The 19,848-nt window shown below is 35.5% G+C and overlaps 2 protein-coding genes across 2 annotated transcripts; both read right to left on the reverse strand.

Moving 5' to 3' along the window:
• Positions 1–917: 917 nt before the first annotated feature.
• Positions 918–2,813, reverse strand: LOC132561938 (uncharacterized). The gene is made up of 4 exons (XM_060226655.1): positions 2,370–2,813; positions 1,773–1,809; positions 1,524–1,652; positions 918–1,330 (listed from the first exon to the last, which is right to left on the reverse strand). The coding sequence occupies exons 1-4, from the start codon at positions 2,811–2,813 to the stop codon at positions 918–920; spliced, it is 1,023 nt and encodes a 340-aa protein (XP_060082638.1).
• An 11,408-nt stretch (positions 2,814–14,221) lies between these two features.
• Positions 14,222–16,370, reverse strand: LOC132561933 (uncharacterized). Its single transcript, XM_060226650.1, has 4 exons — positions 15,903–16,370; positions 15,618–15,654; positions 15,307–15,420; positions 14,222–14,637 (listed from the first exon to the last, which is right to left on the reverse strand). The coding sequence occupies exons 1-4, from the start codon at positions 16,368–16,370 to the stop codon at positions 14,222–14,224; spliced, it is 1,035 nt and encodes a 344-aa protein (XP_060082633.1).
• Between the last annotated feature and the right edge of the window lie 3,478 nt (positions 16,371–19,848).

A 19,848-nucleotide genomic window follows, 5' to 3' on the forward strand; every position in this document is an offset into this window, starting at 1 on the left:
AATATTGACAGTTTTAATGTTCTTAAACAATGCATCAGACAAAAAGATTGTAAACATAACATCAGGAGTGCTTTATCCCGACAACAAGCTATGGATGTTGGTTTTTTTTTTTCTTTTTTATAATGTATGAGACTTAAGCTATTTTTTACATTTACAATTTAGTTTTGTTTGGTCCTTCTTTTAAGCACTATTGCGTATAGTTTAAGGAATGTGTCTCTAAGAAACGGATAACACAACAATAAATCGATATTAAAATATCAATTTTCGAACACAAAATATTTTAATGTTTTATTAAAGAAAAAGTATATATATAAATCAACACTGAGATCATTCTGGGAAAAAAAGAAAAAGAAAAATTATTTTGCATTGACAGAGTTAATCGGTCTGGGTTTTTCATCTGTAGTATTTCCAAAGTCTTTCGCTATCGTATAACATAGATGTACTATATATCACATATATTTATATCATATAAATGCAACTTATCCGATAGGAATCTATTGATCATATGAGACAAACAAGTCAAGAAACAAAGGAAGACAAAGAACGTTCGTCGTGAAGAATATAGTACCTAGGATTAATCTTCCTCGTCTATTTAGCACAATCAACTGACCTTAAATGTCAGAAGATGACAGGCAATGCTAATATCTTTATTCCCTATCCATGATTCCATAAGGTGCCGATTGATTAATATCAAACTAAAACAAATAATACTTTAACAGGGTGTAATTCGCCAAGGAGAACAGCCAATTAAATACTAACCATTCCTTTGCCCACAGCACTGCAGTGATAATGTCCACCTGTTGGATGAAATTTATTGTATCTGTTCGCACATCTTGTTCACTTATTCAAAAGGCAATATTTTTAAAAAAAAGTAAATAAAAGGTTATCGATCACTGACACACCTATATTTTCAATTGTCAATTTAATTTGACAATGCCGAAGAAGCTTGCCTTTGGATCACGTGATACAAACGAAGTATTAGAGACTTGGACGTACACCTGATCACCTTTTTCAAATATCAGTGCTGCAGACGTGTAGCTCGTGAGGTCACCAAATTCCCAGGATGGTTGAATCTTCTCGGCGTTGACACTTCTTAACAAGAGTTGTGTCCCGCCATTAGGATAGATGACGTTGAAGCGATACACGTAATGATACAGAACGGGGATATTACCGTGTATAAAATCACCAGTATCACGTACAGAAAAACAAATCTGACTGTAAATCAAGTATAGACCTTTCTGAGGAATCACCAGTTTGTCTTTGATAAGTCTTAAACCTTCGACGTGGGCGGATGGGTCCCGTGTCTGCCAATTCCGAATAGGTTGTTGTCCTTTTGAAAAATCATTTAACACATTAGTTATACACACCAATCATAAAAATGACAAATTGCTATATAGTTAATATAAACAGTTTTCTTTAAAATGATAAGCAAGTTATTTTTCCATTAATTGAAAAATACACCAATGTTCATGTAGGTTTGTTAATATTTACTAATACCACTGGGTTACAATACCATAACATACCGTTCCGAGTTGTTTTCAGACGTTGTAAACCAACAAGCAGATGGGCAGATACGCCGCCAGAGGTCGCCATGTTAGCAGATGAAGGAGTCGTGTGATTGCAGCATTCGGATTGGTTGGATTTTTTATCATCTGTATACAGTAATTAGTATAAGTTTATACCGTATTGAATTAAATGTACATTGTTTCAAGAAAGGCATTCGTATTCTCACTGTGCTTTTCACATTTAACGATTATTTCAATCAAACTTACCGGCGATGTCAGAAATCATTTTCTGTCTTTGATACATCTGCAATTGATTTACAAACCTATTAAGTAAGTTTGGACACAAATGTTGCACAAAATGAATGACATGGTATTGGAAATAAAGTATGCAGTTCTCTATATACCATCTTGAATCGGTTTAATCTGACTTTAAAACGGTTAATGTCCGTTCCTTCTGATTATTGGAGATGCCTGATCTACAGTCCTGCATTTCCTGTGACATTTTAAAATACTCTTAAAAGAATTAAAATCAATTCTTTTTGGAGACTCCATATGACACATATAGAAGCATGTTTTAAAGCTGCATGATGCATGCTGGATATAGATATAGTGCACAATCACAATGTCTGATTAGTTCTTAATTCATTTGCTCTCGTTATTGCTAGAAACGATAACAAGAAAATGCCTTAATATGGCATTATGCTGCACATCACATCTCAATGATATTTTAGTGAAAAAATTAATGCAGATTTTCAACAGAAAATGCAATGTGTGAACCCAACTGAGAGTAAAGAAAGAGAAAAACAAGACTAATGAAAAGTATGGGAATGTTTTGATATTCTATAATGTGAATATTATCTTTACCATTTCCACGATTATTCGAATTTGTTTTGGCGATGATGCACAGCAGATGTCTCCTTTTCTGTCAAGCTCAAGGAGATTAGGGTCGTCATCATCTAGTGGACCAGTTTTTAGTTCATTACATTGCTGACAAATAGTCTCTTTGACTTCGTTTTTCTTTCCGAATCTTTCAATCTTTCCATCGATATCTGCTACTTCTGAGAAGAGAAATGCAACGCATGCCGATAGTACAATGCAGATAGCTATACATGTGATAACCATATATAAAATCACGTGATCAATCCTACAACAGCATGTTCGACCATTTTTCCTGCTAACTTGAGGAAGGAGTTCCGTCTCCGAACTCTCACTTATGGACCTAACAGCATGGTGTGTCGAATGCTGAACTGATGCATAGCTGTGTTGAACACTTTTCTGTTCGGAATCCATCGGACTGTTTCTATACATCTCTTGCCTCTTTACTCTGGAAAGAAATCGCAGTCATTGCAGTAGACAATACGTTTTCTGTTGTACTTTCGATACGGATTTTACACATGTTGTGATTTAGTCCATGGTTGTTTATATTGAGGAAGTAAATATTTGGATATATTTTTGTAACGAGTATTTATATTACTGCAATGACATCGGTTTTATTTAATCTAGTATTACAAAAGTTTTTGTTCTAAAATTGCACATGGTATATACATGTAGTAGACACTATTATAAACGTCGATACACATACCTCAATACATCGTCTACCTAACTCCTATGTTCCGGTGTAGGTACTACGATACGAGATGTTTACAGTCAGCTGTTCGGGTAGGACGTTTAAGTTTGTTATGGTGTGTATCGGCCTTTATACCCGGCTTTTATAATACAACCGGCAACCCGCCGACTAACCTATAAATACAACGTTGTCGGTTTACCTATCTGTATTTACTTACCTAGAGTATTTTTCTGTTCTACAACTTTACTTCACAACAATGCATACAAGTCACTACTGTTGGTTCTTATGGAAATGCGCAAGAGGTCGCACTTTAAGCAGAAACTGAAATACCAGAGGAAACTCACTTAGACGTGCAGGTACCTTTGTACCTTATACATGTACGTCCTATCATGGTTCGCTAAAATGATCGGGAGTGTGTTACAATTATGCAAGTGCTCATCTTTAACTCATAGCACAGGTAAATCATGCGTTCAACTAAGTTGAGTTTGAGTGACTGTTTTATCTATTTAGAATTACTTTCCCATGTGAGATCAACGAGATCAAGATGGAAAACAAGGGAACCACCCAGCTCCATGTCACAAGATATTTCCCATTGATATTGTGATGGTGATCATTGTCATCCTCAATATGCTTCTGTCTAAACTCCATGTTGTAAATAGGAAGCAAGATTGTTTCTATATGTAAAATGGAAAATTCAAAATTGGGAAATCGAAGATGTTTTGCTTATCATACTGCCAAAAGAGGTTCAGTTGCTTCTTTCATTTGTCGGAAAAGATCGAGACAAAAAAAAAACTGGTGACCAGTAGAAAAGTCAGTCGTGGCTTTATTTTCAGTTTCGATGGGAACAGATATGCAATGGACGTGATAAAGATATTTTTCCATATTTAAAGAGAGTTTATCATTAAAATGTAAATCTGAAATTGAGAAGGAATTTGGCTTTGTTGTGAATTGTATCAATAAGCACTAAGATAGATTCAGTTTCGACAAAAAACACAAAACAAAATAAAAACAAACCAATTGCAGATAGAGAACAGAAATCAAAAATAAAAAGTAAAGTAATCTGATGAAAAGTAGGGATGGTGATATATCCAAATATCACGCCTGGTCTTATAAACAAAGTACCGATAAAAACTTTTATGATTGAAATGTTTAATAATTCGAAAATAATTAAGCAAACATCATAGGGAGAGAGTTTCCACTGAATCACGAGAAGAACAACAATCAGACCAGGATTGCAATATAAAACACAAGTGATAGGCAATGATCAGCCACTTTTGACGAGCGAAACCCTCACAAAAGATATTTTAACAAATCTTTGTCTAACTTTGTCATCACTATAAACGTTCATATGATTTGTAAACCTTCATCTTATGAATACCCTAAGTATCACTGGAGCAATACGTTCAGAAGAGATTAAGGAGGAAACAACAGAAGCAATTTGACAGGTAAGGTAAAGCAATCTGAGAAGCATTAAAATGATAGCAAGGCAACGTAAAATGTCCAAAGAGTCTCTTAGGAGGACGGTCCTAAATATTTCTCTTTCTCCTAGACTACACTGAATTGTTGGAGAAATACTAGATCCAGACATAAGCACGTTTATCGCACAGCTGTAGGAGTCGATTATGTTTCGGAGTATTACGTAAGTGATTTCATCATAAGACAATTAATTAAGGTTTTCGTCTTGTAGCACAGAAAGTATGTATTGCAGTTGTAGTATGTAGTGTGTGCGGAGAAAATATTGGTGCCAGGGAGGAAGTCCATTATGTACCTACAATATATAGTATATATCTGTATGTGTTACAGGTTTGCTCCATTTCTCCAGTACCGAGAAGAATGTATTTCATAACTTGTCTGCTTTGTCTTTTTAGTTATCACCATCTGGATCTGGTCCTGTGTTTTCAAACTGCATTATGTGGCGACATTTTCAATTCTTCTGATATCAAATACATCTCTAGGTTCATTTCGTCAGGATCTGATAGTCCCAAGAGAGTCTCCGTTCTGATGATCTGGGGTTCTATTTTCAACAAGCAATTAAAAAACAAATTGAGTGTTTAGGACGGTATATTGCACAAAAAAATATACAAACATAATTAAACAAACCCGGGTATCATGAAACAGCATCGATCACAAAGTGAAATGGCGGTGCTAACATCAACACCAAGAAAATAGGCATAGATGCGTATGTACAATGCATTACAATTGTATGAGTTTTATTTGGTAAAATAGGTTAGGTTAAAAGACAACTATAAAATTTTGATGAAATCTTCACACAAAAGCTTGAGTAGATATCAAAATATTTTAAATGTTTTATATTGCAGCATATAAAAAGTCACCGTTTAAAATTTTCCTGAATAGCCAGAAAGAAGGCGACAATTTGATTAATTTTTAAAAAAATGAGAAAATACCAACATTGCAGAATAATCACAATCCAAACTCAAATTCCACAAAAAACTAGGGCGAAATATGAACAAAAGGAAGATTTTCACGGATACTCCTGCAAAATTACAAGGAGAATAAGGCCAGGTGTTCCGATAGAGTAAGCGTTTTCTGTTTCATCGGCGACACACACCATGTAAACCTTGGTCAATCCAAGTATGCAATGTCACATTCTCAAATGAGAACAAGGTATAACACAACAGAACCAACAGGCAAACTAACGAGCATCAAATACGTCCAGCTACATTTCACACAAAGACATGGAATACTAAACACATATGTCAGTGATAAATGGCCACTTCTTTGTATCTTCATGTAAAGATATAGGAAGTAATATGAGAGATCTGATTTTAATAATACTGAAAGAGTTTTGATATGTTGGTAAAATAGCTGATCACTAAAATTAGATCGACCTCCTAGTTTCCAAATTGGTCACATGCCAGCTTAAGTTACTTAAGATTTATTGTACAAACAATAGTGTATTGATCTCTTTAATTGATTGATTTGATATAAGAAAACCTGGGGGAAGATAATAACTGCACGTAGTGACAAATTCCTTTTGTGACATTAGGTATATATGCTAGTATATCATACCCAATGTTTATAACAGTATCATTCTGTTTATATAATCACGTATTTATAATTCCTAAAACATGGCATTCAAATTCCTATTCCCATCGACGTCTTAAACCTAGAAAATTAAAAATTGTTGGTCACATTGTCATCTTGACACGAAAGTTCGAAATGATATGTAAAAGAATTTAAACGATTGGCATTGCAGCATTCGAGAGTCACTTTTTTAATTTCCGAAAAGTCGGAGAAAGGATCAGTTTAATTGGTTAATGATAAATCGCATACGTTAGCGATAAATGGTCAATAGCAATGCAATTCTAACGGCACTTTGTTAGATGTTAAGTTACATGGTAGTAAGTGATAGAGATGATTTTAATTGGGTTGGCAGAGCTTTAATATTGAGGACATGTGGGTGAAATAAAGGTGACCGCTGAAGTGATATTTACCTCCTGGTTTCGAAATATTTCTCGTGGCAGCTTAAGTTACGTAAGGTTTATTGTACAACATGACGAATCAAAAATGTATTGAACGCTTTAAGTGATTGATTTCATATCAGTAAACCTAGGGGAGAGAATAACTGCACGTAGTACAGACTCGTTTTGTGACATTATGTATATATGCCAGACACTTTGTCATATCCAGCCATGTCTTACACCTAGATAATTCATAGCTATTGGACACTTTGTCATATCCAGTCATGTCTTAAACCGAGAAAACGCATAGTTGTTGGACACGTTGTCATATCCAGCCTTGTCTTAAACTGAGAAAACGCATAGTTGTTGGATAATTTGTCATATCCAGTCATGTCTAAATTCTTGTTGAATCCAGCAAATTTATTTGCAATGGCGACAAAAACATTTTGACATATTGGATACGGTGGGCCTGTCACCTTTTCGGTGGTAATATTTTTTTTCATACACGAGTTTTTCTCGTACTTATTATATCATTCCACATTCGGTGGGAGACTGTTACCCGACTTGTTTTGTTAAATATTATTAATTCTTTGTAGAATTTAAATCATCTATCAGATTATGATATTCCATATAAAATGTGAACAGTAAACTTCGTTCAGGTGTCATTATTAAATTACACTTAATTCAACGTGAAGGAACAAACCCAATTTATAGCATTTATCTATCCTGAATGACAGTTCTACTGCCAATGAATACCAACCAACACTATATCTAAAATGTACCAAGTGATAAAGGAGTATTTGTTGTTAAATTACTAATAGAAATAAAAACAAAACAAAAATCATATAATATATTTGATATGATACAAAAATGGTCGCTATCTGTTAATAATATCATCTGTTGATAATATCTAAATACGGCTATGTACGATGGCCGAAAACGGCCTGACAAAACACATTTTGTGTCAAAAAAATCTACTACTATAGTAATTAATATATTTGTACACAGAATGGGTACGTTCACATTTCGTGTCAAAGATGTGTAGTTAGTACGTACATATTTTGTTAACGAAAGCATGCTACTAGTTACACTGTTTTGTCAGTCCGTTTTCGGCCATCTTAGTTATCTCATGGGATTTCCATATGCGATATTGTGTTTACTTAACACCTGTCTGCGATAAAAGATTGAGCCAGATAATATTTCCACTTAACTACTGCATTATCAGTTATCATAATACCTAGACGGGATGATATGTGTGGTCACGAATCATATCAAGGACATGACCATTACTGTATATTGTTACGATAAGCTTATCATCTTGCAAACCACGTAACACAAATACAAATAAGTTTGACCCCAGCTGTACCAGGTAGATCAGTAATTCGACTAATTCAGTGAAATTGGCGGGAATTCCTTCTCAGTTATCAAGCTATTAAGTCTCTTTTTTCATATTTATTGCAGAAACAATAAAAACAAAGCACATAATCTAAGTCAAGTTATCATTTCAGATTTAATGAAGTTTGAATTATGTAAGCGTTACCAGTTTCCCCGATTTCTCGATTTGTTCTTGTTAGTACACGGAAGACTGGATACAGAGGGTACCATGTTAGTGCATGCTTGTAACGGAACGATATGACGTATGTAGAAAGTCGGATCAACTAAAACATAGCAAAGCGGAAAATACCTATCGAACGTAAATGGAAACTGTTGACGATTATCACGTGGCCTGGGTAAATCATGATTACCAGACAAAATAAACACAAGTGTATCAAACAGCAGGAACATTTTCCTCGAGTTCTTTAAAAAGAGGCAGAACTATTTAAACATGGACAGAGCTTTGAGAGACTTCACAAAGCTTTATCATAATGTTGGGTAACAGAAAATAGATTTGGGCTGTACATAGGTGGAATATCCAAAGCTATACCGTAGCGTAGGTCAACAGAAAAATGTACATTGTATCTAGAAAAACCAAGAAAGAATCCCCCAAGTTGTGTCATACATGGATTTGGCATGAAGTATAGCGTGGTGAAAAGCATTTTTAGTTTAAAATAAGGAAATCCACATAATGATTTCATAAGAACGGGGAAATTACATATATGTTGATGTAAGTCGAGATATTCTCCCCATATCATAAAATTTACTGGGGAAATCCCTACATTAATGACTGCACGATAACGATAGATAAGATATACGTAAACTTGTGCTATATAGATAACATTGTTTACATAATAAATCACAGTTCACATGTGGTTACATGGGCAATGCGTGTTTGTATCAGACCGTACACACGTAGTTCGTATTTTGCATGGTACTTATCAGTCTGGCCTCTAAACTTACGTTTGAAACTGTTATTATTACTAATTTTTCAAATCCCTGTCACTGAAGTATATAAGAAAGAATATAAGACTATAAGTCCCACGGTAGTGTCTGAATGGCGCATGAATATCACCATTCACGTTTCATGACGTCACTGTTTGCATGTAAATCATTACGCAACATAATATAGATCGTGAAAAAATCAATGATATTTATTAATTATTCATCTAGAATATAGTGTTTCTGATATTATATATCAATAGATCGATCAACATATGCTATATATACCACATTCATATATAAACAGTTGTTTTTCTCCCTGTCACTTCAAAGCGTACGTTACAGGTCGTGATCAGTGTAGCCGACCGCGACCGGTGCACATGGCGGGGAATTTCGAGTCTTTCATCGCCAGGTAGATGCGTGACATATTCACACTAGCGAGACAACAAGTTGAAGTTTGGTCCGAAGAATTATTCGTCACTATCGCTGTCGTAAATAACGCGAGGCCGTCGACGTGTCAAATTTATTTCAGGAGCCTGTGGCACGGTAGTGGTGGGAAACATGTGTGTTCCGTTACATCTTTTTAGAATTTTTGTTGCAGGAGTAGTTATCTCCCTTTTATTGGGGACTTATCTCCCCTGGATAGAAATCTTTCTTTTCGCTACTAATGAACCGCCATGACGGCGTTCCATCGTTTGCCGCCTACAAAAAAAATGTCATAAATTGTGGAAGAGCCATAATTGTAAGTGTCCAGACATTGCCAAAATAAGGCATTTCATGTAGCTATTCAGATTGTCAGGTTACGCTAGGTATCTATACTGATATTTGTATTATACGAATCGAGTCAGTGAAAAGCACATGGTTGTCCGAGTTGGCCATTTCGTCCCACCCAAGAGTAGTGTGATAATTTGGTCCGTATTTTTTGGTTATGAGTTTGCAATTTTATTAATTAATTCTATAAAATAGAATTATTTCAATGTTTTGCTTAGCTCTATAAGTATAATAATTAAGCTCAGAAATAAGAGTTAAGATACCCATGATAGTTTATGTATTGTTATATATAGATTCCGTCCTATGTCTCATTTTACAATTCGAGTTATCTCCCTTGGACTGTATAAACTAGAACTCCTGTACATTGTCACCTCTGTAAGTCGTTGTAACTTCAAGTTTCCTTCTTTAATAGTTGCAGAGGTCGGCCTTACTTGTAATTTCCAGTATTTTTTGGAATATTTTCGGTCTGTTCAGAAGTTTTCAAGTATTTATACTAGTCATATAGTAACAGATATCAACAAACAACTGTAATAATGTATGTCATTACATATGTAGTTAAATTCTATGTACAGTCTCAGTTCAATGTCTATTTCTTGTCATATTTTCTGTAATTTCATAATGTAACAATGTTGTATTTTGTATGTTTCAGTCTTCACGTTTACATGGAATAAAATCAATCAACCAACACGTACATCTTTGTGTCGTACAGTTACAATGTGGTTGTGGATTTGAATGTTAAAGTTTCCTCCACTAATTGTGGATCCATAGTATATGGACCGTGTAACATCAGTTGGATCAGAACACATGGATATGCTGTTGTGTTGTTGTGTTTGGGAATTATTATTCTTTTGCGAAGAGGTTAGTGTTTTGAAATCTCTCAGCCATTTTGATTTTTGAGCAGACGATCGCGGGATTTGTCTCCCTTTGTACAAAAGAAAAATAGTCCCTCGAGCGAGGTCACCGAGTGCAGTCATGTGGGATTATAAGACTCTTTTCTATATGGGTTTCCTCCTGTCTGTGTGGCGCGAAATGTGTGACGTAAGTGACGTCATCTCACAAGCAAACCAAGAATTCCATTCATAAATGTGTAAGATTTGTAAGATTACTATTGACAGTGAAGTAGTATTAATAACTTGACCAACATGTTCAAAGATGTAAAAAATGTTTATGATACATTATAAATTGAGCAATAGTACATATTAAAAAGAAAAGTGTTGTTTTATTGCGTGTTTTAAGGCACTATATTTGAACGCGTACGCATGTCTCTGGGTGACATATTTGACAGGGTATTTGACCCAGCCCGCTTGAACAGTTAAACACTGACGTTGGATGTTTACATTCAAAGTCCACATTATGTTTTCGACCGCAAACGTAGTTTGCAAAATTCGGAGATGGAGAATCTATTTCAGCATTTTTTAAAATGTATATGGCCCAAGGAAAAAAAAATAGAAATCTGCAAAATGGCGGCGTCCAGTGATGGCTACCGCGAGGTGAGTGCAAATATTTAATAATATGAGATTAGAAATGAGAGAAAAAAAACTCTATTCTATATGGGTATGTAGGATAGGGATATTCCACCCATCACTGGACGCCGCCATTTTGCAGATTTCTATTTTTTTGTTCAGTCTATAAGTTAATAAAGTTTGCAGGAGGACATTGTAGATACAATAAATCTTCATTTCTCATGTTATTACAGGATACGATGTTATATTAACGTTCATATGCGAAAGCTACTTGTAATGAAATAAGGTTTGGTTATGTAATAATGATAGTAATCAACAAAAGGATAATTCATTATAATATATTTTGCTATTGATATAAAGGGAAGAGAAAATCAATATCTACAACGTACGTAGATCTCTAGGTAACTACATCGTAAGTACGGGTGTATACAGACACAGCGGGAATAAGATTTGTTTATTATAATGCAAATTAGATTGTGAGTGCGTTTATGGTGGGAGATAAATGTATCCCACAGATAAAGAATGTAAGATGTGAAAATACCTAATCATTATTAAATTTATTTCTTCATGGTGTTGTTTTATCTTAATATACATTCTCCAAAAGGTATCTACATTTTTATCTACCTTATTTAGGTCACATGTATTCGTCGATATTGTTTTATATAATACGACTCGTAAGTGACCCCATATCATTGTTAATGTTTCATAATTTCATATGCTGATTCTATGTTGTCACTTGCTATTCAATCTACCTTTTCCAGTGATTTTTTGTTCAGTATAATTATATTTCATGATATGAAGATATCAGGGTACCATAGTAGACGTCTTCGCGCGTTTTAGACCAAAAATATTCATCAAATGAAATCCAATTACAGATCTGGTACATTTAATGTCCTCGGCGTTTGATGATGTTAGGATGGTACTAAGATCTGTCCTTGATATCTAGTTGTCTTTTCAGTCTTTATTTAAATAAATGTTAGTAGGCGTTCCTTAAAACTGCAACATTTTCCCGAAGAGAGTTCATGCTGAAAAGCATAATGAATTTGGATAGCACAGTTCAACATTACATATATACCCCTCTAGTGTGTCCCCTGAGGTCTAAACGTCATGGACTATGACTAAAACCCTTTATATTGATCACTACTAAAACACAACTAAAAGATGATGAACCATGATGTTCTGTGACTATGAAGACTTTTTAAACGATTTTACAAAAAACCTGAATCTCAAATAAACACGCGTTTGGTGCATTTGACAACTACGATAGCAGAGCTACCACTGGCTTTTGAGTGTCAATTCCAACATCGCGTTCCCAGCGATTTTGAGGTCATGAAAACACAGCATCTACCATGTAGTTTATTGTGTCTAAACTGCAGTAAGACTTGAGTTAATTCATTAACCAATTTCTGAGAGACAGATACACGTTGTCATCACTCATGGTCATCAGGTGTGTCCTCGGGGTCATCAAGTGTGTCATCGGGGTCATCAAGTGTATCCTCGTGATCGTTAGATATGCCTAAAGAACGATAAGGGATCGATTGTGCCCAGACAATGCCAACGGGTAAGAACAAATGTGAATTTGTTTTGGTCCGATATGTTATGTACCGTACCATTACGGAGGATAGAACAGATACCTATGTATAACCATGAGTGTACGGGTCATATGAAATAGTCACTGCCTAAAAACGAGCAATGCGAGCAAAAAGATGCACATTTTAAACGACGAATTGATGAATTCACTAAAGCTTTTTTGTTTGTATGTTTTTTTTAAATTTTATCAATTTTCCTTAAATTGTGCGAGATTTTAACAAGACACACAGCGACTTATTCACATATAGCAATGTTTGACGTCATCAAGTTCTTTTCCTTATAGACACCGTTGCATCATCATCACAGCCACCATCCTCATTATCATCACAAGGTTGGTCGGATGGCGCATTGGTTACATACTATCTTTTACTTGGATTGTTTGAATGGATATGGGTTTTCTGTTAGTACCTTCGATATTAAGAACACCCGCATGCCTATGAAGTGTGAGTAGTATTACTTATAAGATATCATGCCACGCACCTTTTCAGTTTCACTCGTGGAGCGATAAGCTTCACAGCCGATGGGAACCAAGAATGTACAAAGTTGGTTATATTGTGATGCGGGCAAACTCTATCCTAAGGAATAACTCTCCCACCGTCCACCCTTTGGTGTGTTTATTATATTTGTTTCTTGAAGTCGCCTATGTGGGTGTAGATTCATTTGCATACAAGGTGCTTGTAATTATAACTGTGGGAGTTATCGTCCTTAGTATGAGCTGACGTGACGTGAGTTAGGAGCTGGAAGAAATCCTAGAAGGTCCAGTATGTAAACCGAATACCACCATTCTCTATGTTTGGTGTCAGAGTTCGGCGAAACTGACTTGTATGTTTATATTTTTCTTTTTTTTTTCAGGTGTGTTGTGCTCGTGCACGTGGTCGCTATTTTGGCAGCTCGTGGGAACACGTGAACAATACAACGTGCTAGTAAATAAGTATGACTAATTTTGTGATACCAGAAAATTCAGTTATTTACATACTTTTTGTCGATCAAAAAGTCTTTCGCTATCAGTCTTACCGACCCTCTATACCACCGACAGACAGACAGACAGACAGAGAGAGAGACAGAGAGAGAGAGAGAGAGAGAGAGAGAGAGAGAGAGAGAGAGAGAGAGAGAGAGAGAGAGAGAGAGAGAGAGAAACAAACACACTAAGTTTATAAGTTCATATAGCAAATCACATTATTATTTTCTTGTTTTTTATTTAAGATTGCTTTGAGTTTTGCTCAGTTCCAATAGACACACTCATTTAAAGGCATAGGTGTATAAAACATTATTTTATTACATACTGTACATACACACACTCACAGTCATCCTCCCATATATATTGTACATATCACAGTTAAAGATTTCGTAATGTTTATCTGTACATGAGGAAATACGTAATATACGAAGCTGCCTTTCAAAATTTGTATGCATACATCTACACTTATTTATGTCATTCACTAGAGCCTCTTCTGGTAACTTCTGGTTACTATATCTGAGAAGTTCCGAATACACACTTGGTCGAGCTGCTAAATCTACATGCATCGCTGCAACCATGATTCAAACACAGATCGTCTGCGTGAAACGCTTGTGACGTCACCAGATTACTTACGCTATCTGTACTACGCCTAGGAAACTTGCCTTTTCTGCTCGCGACACCATAGATAGGTTAGACACTTTGACGTAAATTTCGTCACCAACCGTCAGACGAAGTGTCGCTGACGTGTAACTCGTGTGGTCACTGTGTGACGCCACGGGGTCAAGGTTCAATGTTCTGACACTCTTCATGAGAAGCTGATTGCCTGAGTTAGGGTAGATGACGTTGTATCGGTACACATAGTGGTACAACACACTACTGGATTTGGGGGCGTTCGCACTGATGTACTTAGAGAAATAAATCTGGCTGTACACGACATACAGTCCTGTTGTGTTGATAACAAGTCGGTCCTTTGTCAAACTGATTCCCTCCATGTGAGATGTAGGATCGTCGGATCGCCAGTTCCGAACAGGTTCGTCCCCGATACCTATAAGATGATAAAATTCAAATTATACTGTTTTATTTTCTGTATGGTTTCCTTTCTTAAACAGACAGATACAATATGTACACTGTTTTAAGTGAGTAATGTTTTAGCATTGTTCTGCTGTTTTATAAACCACAGGAATGATATATACTATTACTAGAGATGTTTTCCCCTACGGAATTTACATCAATATATATTTGTATTTGTGTCAAACTTTTCTTATAAAATGAAATAGAGTATGAACAAACAATTTACAAAATACGGATGTAAAATGATTCTTCAACGCTATAAAATATTGCTAATTGTTTCAACTAGGATTCAAATTCCTCAAGAAATGAAGCCAGTGGAGTGTTGACAATTTTCTAAATGGAGCATGAACACCAAAACAAACAAATTCTAGACTGAATTTTAAAACGACACCAAAGCAACTTAAATTAGTCAACAGATGATGAATGCTGTTCAAACTTGACAGTTGGAATTTACCCAGATTTTTCCGTTTTTGGGGATGCAGGCTTTCTGCTCTCATGACGTCTTTTCTACTCGTCTGGTATACTTTCATATATACTTATACAAAGGTACATCTGATATAAGTTTTGTTTAAATGTTAACGTAAGTTATGTTAACATGTGTAAGTACTGACCCTTACAGAACTAATAGTTCAACTTGACTTACCGTTGTTTGGACCTGTGTTTTGTATGCCTATATGAAGATGTGCGGATGATCTTCCGGTCAAAAAGCCTGTGTTAGGTAATGTCCGATTACAAGATGTTTGGGCGGCGTTGGTCTCTGTAAGATAGATCAGTGAGGTTTGAAAGCAAAATGACAGGACCAAGAACGTGTAAACCAGCTAACAAATTACCTTTATTTCATTGTTTTAGCGCAAGAGAATAAATTTAGTTACTAGAAAAAAACATTTATTGGGGAGCATTATCAGTGTTTGTGTACATCATCGTGATGTACATGCTGCATAAAATTTGCCTTACCTTCAATGCATGTAATCTTGTTCTTTTTCTTGAAAAGCTAAAACGAAATATCAATGGGTAATCAGAGAGATTATTTCGTGTGAAACGTATACTTAGGTTAATTGTACAATAATATAATATACAATGTCGTTACACATACATGACAATTAAATTGTTCGTGGTTATCGAATGAGACAGAATAGTGTAGAACGTAATCATATTGGTCTGATTTCTCTAAACTTAACTTTCATCAGTATGACTGCTTCTTTAGAAGGTCTATGTTTGATTAATATCTATAAGTCTTACCAAGTCAAACATGATCTTAGACTGCCTGGCATCGTTCGCGCAGCACACCCTATCACCGTTAAAATCTGACTTCACGTCCAGTTCTCTTGTAGCCTCATTTTCTTCGTCAAATGGGGACAAGGTCAGTTCGTCGCAAAGCAGACAGATCTTCCTGTCAAACAAATTGTTTGTTTCTTTCTGAAGTTGTGCTCGAACTTGTTCCAGATTGAAGAACAAAACTGCAACGCATGCGCTAAGGACGACGCAGAAGAGTGAAAGAATAATGGCAACGATGATTAAGATGCAAGAATACCGATCGGAAGATTTCTTTGCGGTAAGAGGGCGAAAGTCACAACCAGCACTACAGGGAAGAATGCTGGTACGTGAATCAGTTGTGGAGATACTCGCCGACCGCTCGCTGTTCTGGTATTTGGCGTTCGACAAATCGCAAGGAATGTCGTAATGGCTGTATGATGGATTGGAAGACATCTTTCTACCAAACAGGCAGTCTGAAACAACAAATACTATTATTAGGAAACGAGAGAAGTACATGATAGGAAGAAGATAATGAAAACAAATTTACATTGAAATGTATTTTATAACAAATATATTTTGATAGATAAAAAGTACTAAGAAAAGTAAAATGCATAAGCAAGGAAGAAATTAGGGAAAACAACCACAAAATTGAAAAGGATATGCATTATCATGATAAACGATATTGATCTACCTTGTGATTTTGAAACATACAGCATATTTGTCTGTCTGTGTCCGTCTGTCTGTGTGTCTGTCTGTCTGTATCTTTATCTGTTCGTCTGTATTCTTCAGTATGCGTGTTATTTATATTTCTGTGTTGATGTTCGACGTAAAAGGTTGGACCTGCCACGCATTCCACTTAAAAGTTGTATTTCACCGTTCACCAACCGTCACAGAATAATTAAACATTGATTTCAGTTTTAAACAGACTGCCATCTGTTTCATCAGAAAATTAAATTTCCACATTCATTTGATATCAATATCGATAACATTACATATATTGATTCTATGCGCTCAGCTTCATGTTGTACCTGTGCAATACTAAAACACAGACTTTAATATCATTGACATTAAATTTGTTGCTAACATATCTTTCAGATATAACGAGGTACGCTGACATAGTCATTTGACACAAAATAATACAAGCAGAACCTGTGGTAATAAGTCGAAAGGATTTTGTTTATCTGTTTTTGTTTTTTTTTTTTTTTTTTTTTTTTTTTTTTATTTTATTTTGTTTTTTTTTTTTTTTTTTTTTGTGTTTTTTTTTTGTTTTTTTAGAAACGACAACAATAAGAGCACATGTACTTAATGATAAAAACGCTTTTTGTCCTCTATTCCATATGCCAACATGACCCAGAATGTCTTCTACTGATCAAGGAAGTGTATATTTAGGCCACAGAGGCGTATACATACAAAGGTCCTTTTATTATAGTGTACACTAAATCTGACGAGAATAGCATTAGTATTGCATGATATAGATATACATATGAAAAAAAAAAGAAAAGGAACAACTTTTTCCAAAAAATCATCTAGTAAGATAATCGCAAGTTGATACGAAATATATATACAGAATCAGACTGAATATTTGTTTCCTTGCTGATAATATACTTAACATGCAGAGGATATACATTTGACCTTAAATCAAAAAGATTTCCGTATATCCTGATTTCATTTATAGGTATCTTGTTCCGTTGAACGATATCTATATTTTACTTACATGTGTAAATATACAATGTATATCGCCAAATCAATAAAGATATCCCTACATAAATCAAGGATATCTCTGTTTTATTTTTATAAATTATTAATTAACCAGGTACTACATATCATTAAATAATGGACTTATGAAATAAATTATTTATGTACTCTTTTTGTTAGAATTCAGAAATAAGATTATATATAATAAACATGGTCCTAATAACTCAGATCAGTTCAGGTAAGGCTTAAATCGACATGTACATATTGATTTAAAAAAAAAACCCAAATAAGTAGTGTTTGAATCGATACTTCAGGAGTCACTGTCGCTCTCTGAACAAACGATAGTGAGTGTAATACCTTGAATATTGAGGACGTGTCTCAATGCCTATCAATAAAACTATGAATGATGTATTACTACAAATATTCCCTATGCTTATTTGTGAAGTGACTAATTATTGAAAAAGAAAAGATATCTTTTTATTCTATGGACTTTCAAATTTCGAATTATCGGATGCCTCGGTTCCAATCAGATTTAAGTATAATTCGAACTTATACTGTATTTCACGGAGAAGTTTATATTTCGTATACAGTCCGCTCTTACCATGGTACTCACCTCTGCTTTATCGGAGTTCTCTTCTGGCCAAGCCAATACCGGTTAAAGGCATTTTGATATACATAGACATACCCGGAACAAACAGAGTTATGACTCTGGAATACCCAAGTCACGGGTAATGAACATATAGGACAGGTTTATCCTACACATATGTGGAATTGACCTCATTGTACTAGAAAATACAGGTTATATTTGAGACAGGAGATCGTTATACTGTGGAGTTGTTGACCTATGCGAACATAGGTTTGTATTATCTTTAAAATGTCCATACTGTTCTTCAAATCTGAAACTGAAGGGGACTTTCTCATTTGCCCCCTCCTTTTACATACCATCTCTACCCACCTAATCTCCCATTAAAATTCATTCAATCAATGCATAGTTCAATTTGTTTTAAGTCATTTTGTGTAGATAGTTAGGTTTTGTATAATTATTTTTTGAGAAGGGAGTGATATATGTTGAAAAAAAAACTTGTACCGGTTACCCATTTACTGCAGTCAGATATTTTTTATTTAAACCAAATAGAATCTTAGCATCGGAAAAAAGGTTGAAATTGTTGATCGAATCATGACGTGAACTTTGCCGTTACAGAATGGTGACCATTGAGGAAAGTGTACACAACCATTGATAATAAAGTACATTAAAACGCAAATGTATGTGATACATGTACTAAACATGTACTTTGGAATTTATAGTGAATCATGCCTTCCGTCCGGTTCAACGAGTCCTTCATATATCCTTAAACTGTACAGAATTAATAGGAGTCATGATTTAGAATTAGCATTAGGGTTTTCTTTCAGATGGATTTCAATCATGTCCGGTTACAAACTTTCGAGTCCGAAATCATGTTACAGAATGTAGGCTGGTACCGATTTGTAAATCCTTCTTAGCTCAAACTCACTTTGATGACCGAATCTATTGCTTATGTTCGAAAATTTGAACTTTAATGTACATTACAAACAAACCATCAAACGCAAACCAGTGTTAGGATGCGACAATTCCAGAAATGTATTGACATACATGATATTGATCAATTACGGTGGCCTATTTCAAACTGAACAATACATTAAACATCCCCTGTATTCCCTGTAAACACGTATCCCTCCATCGTGGTAGTTTATGTCGAAGAGGTAGCACTCTAAAGTGCAAGTGACTGTAACGTGCACCCTTATGGTAGCGTGCGTGCACGCCGGGCTCTCAATTTATACGGAGCTACCTGCTCCAGAGGCGATCGGGATACCTCGGCTACCTGGCCGAACAGTTGAACAAAATAACACAAACAATATATCAATATACACTACAATAGAATGGACAGTACCCTTGTCCTCCCTACACCGTCGCCTGGACGTAGATCACACCACAAGACTATAACACACCACAACACTCAACAGCCTGCCAGCACCATGACACTGTCACTACTACAGGCACGTCGCCGAGCTGACCACCGTACAGCTCCGACGTCGCCTGTCAGTGTCCTGCTGTTACAAAATACTAAGATAAGGTGTCAGTTTTTGTATCAGCAGTCAGGCGTACCAGAGCAGCCTTTGCAGGCGACTCCTTATCCAGAAGCTTCTGGCGTACCTGACTCGTCAACTTACTGGCACCAACCACACGTACACTGTTACC

Source organism: Ylistrum balloti, unplaced genomic scaffold (genome assembly GCF_031769215.1).
Source record: "Ylistrum balloti isolate Yb309-2 unplaced genomic scaffold, AGI_CSIRO_Ybal_v1 Utg371310, whole genome shotgun sequence".
Classification (NCBI taxonomy): Eukaryota; Metazoa; Mollusca; class Bivalvia; order Pectinida; family Pectinidae; genus Ylistrum; species Ylistrum balloti.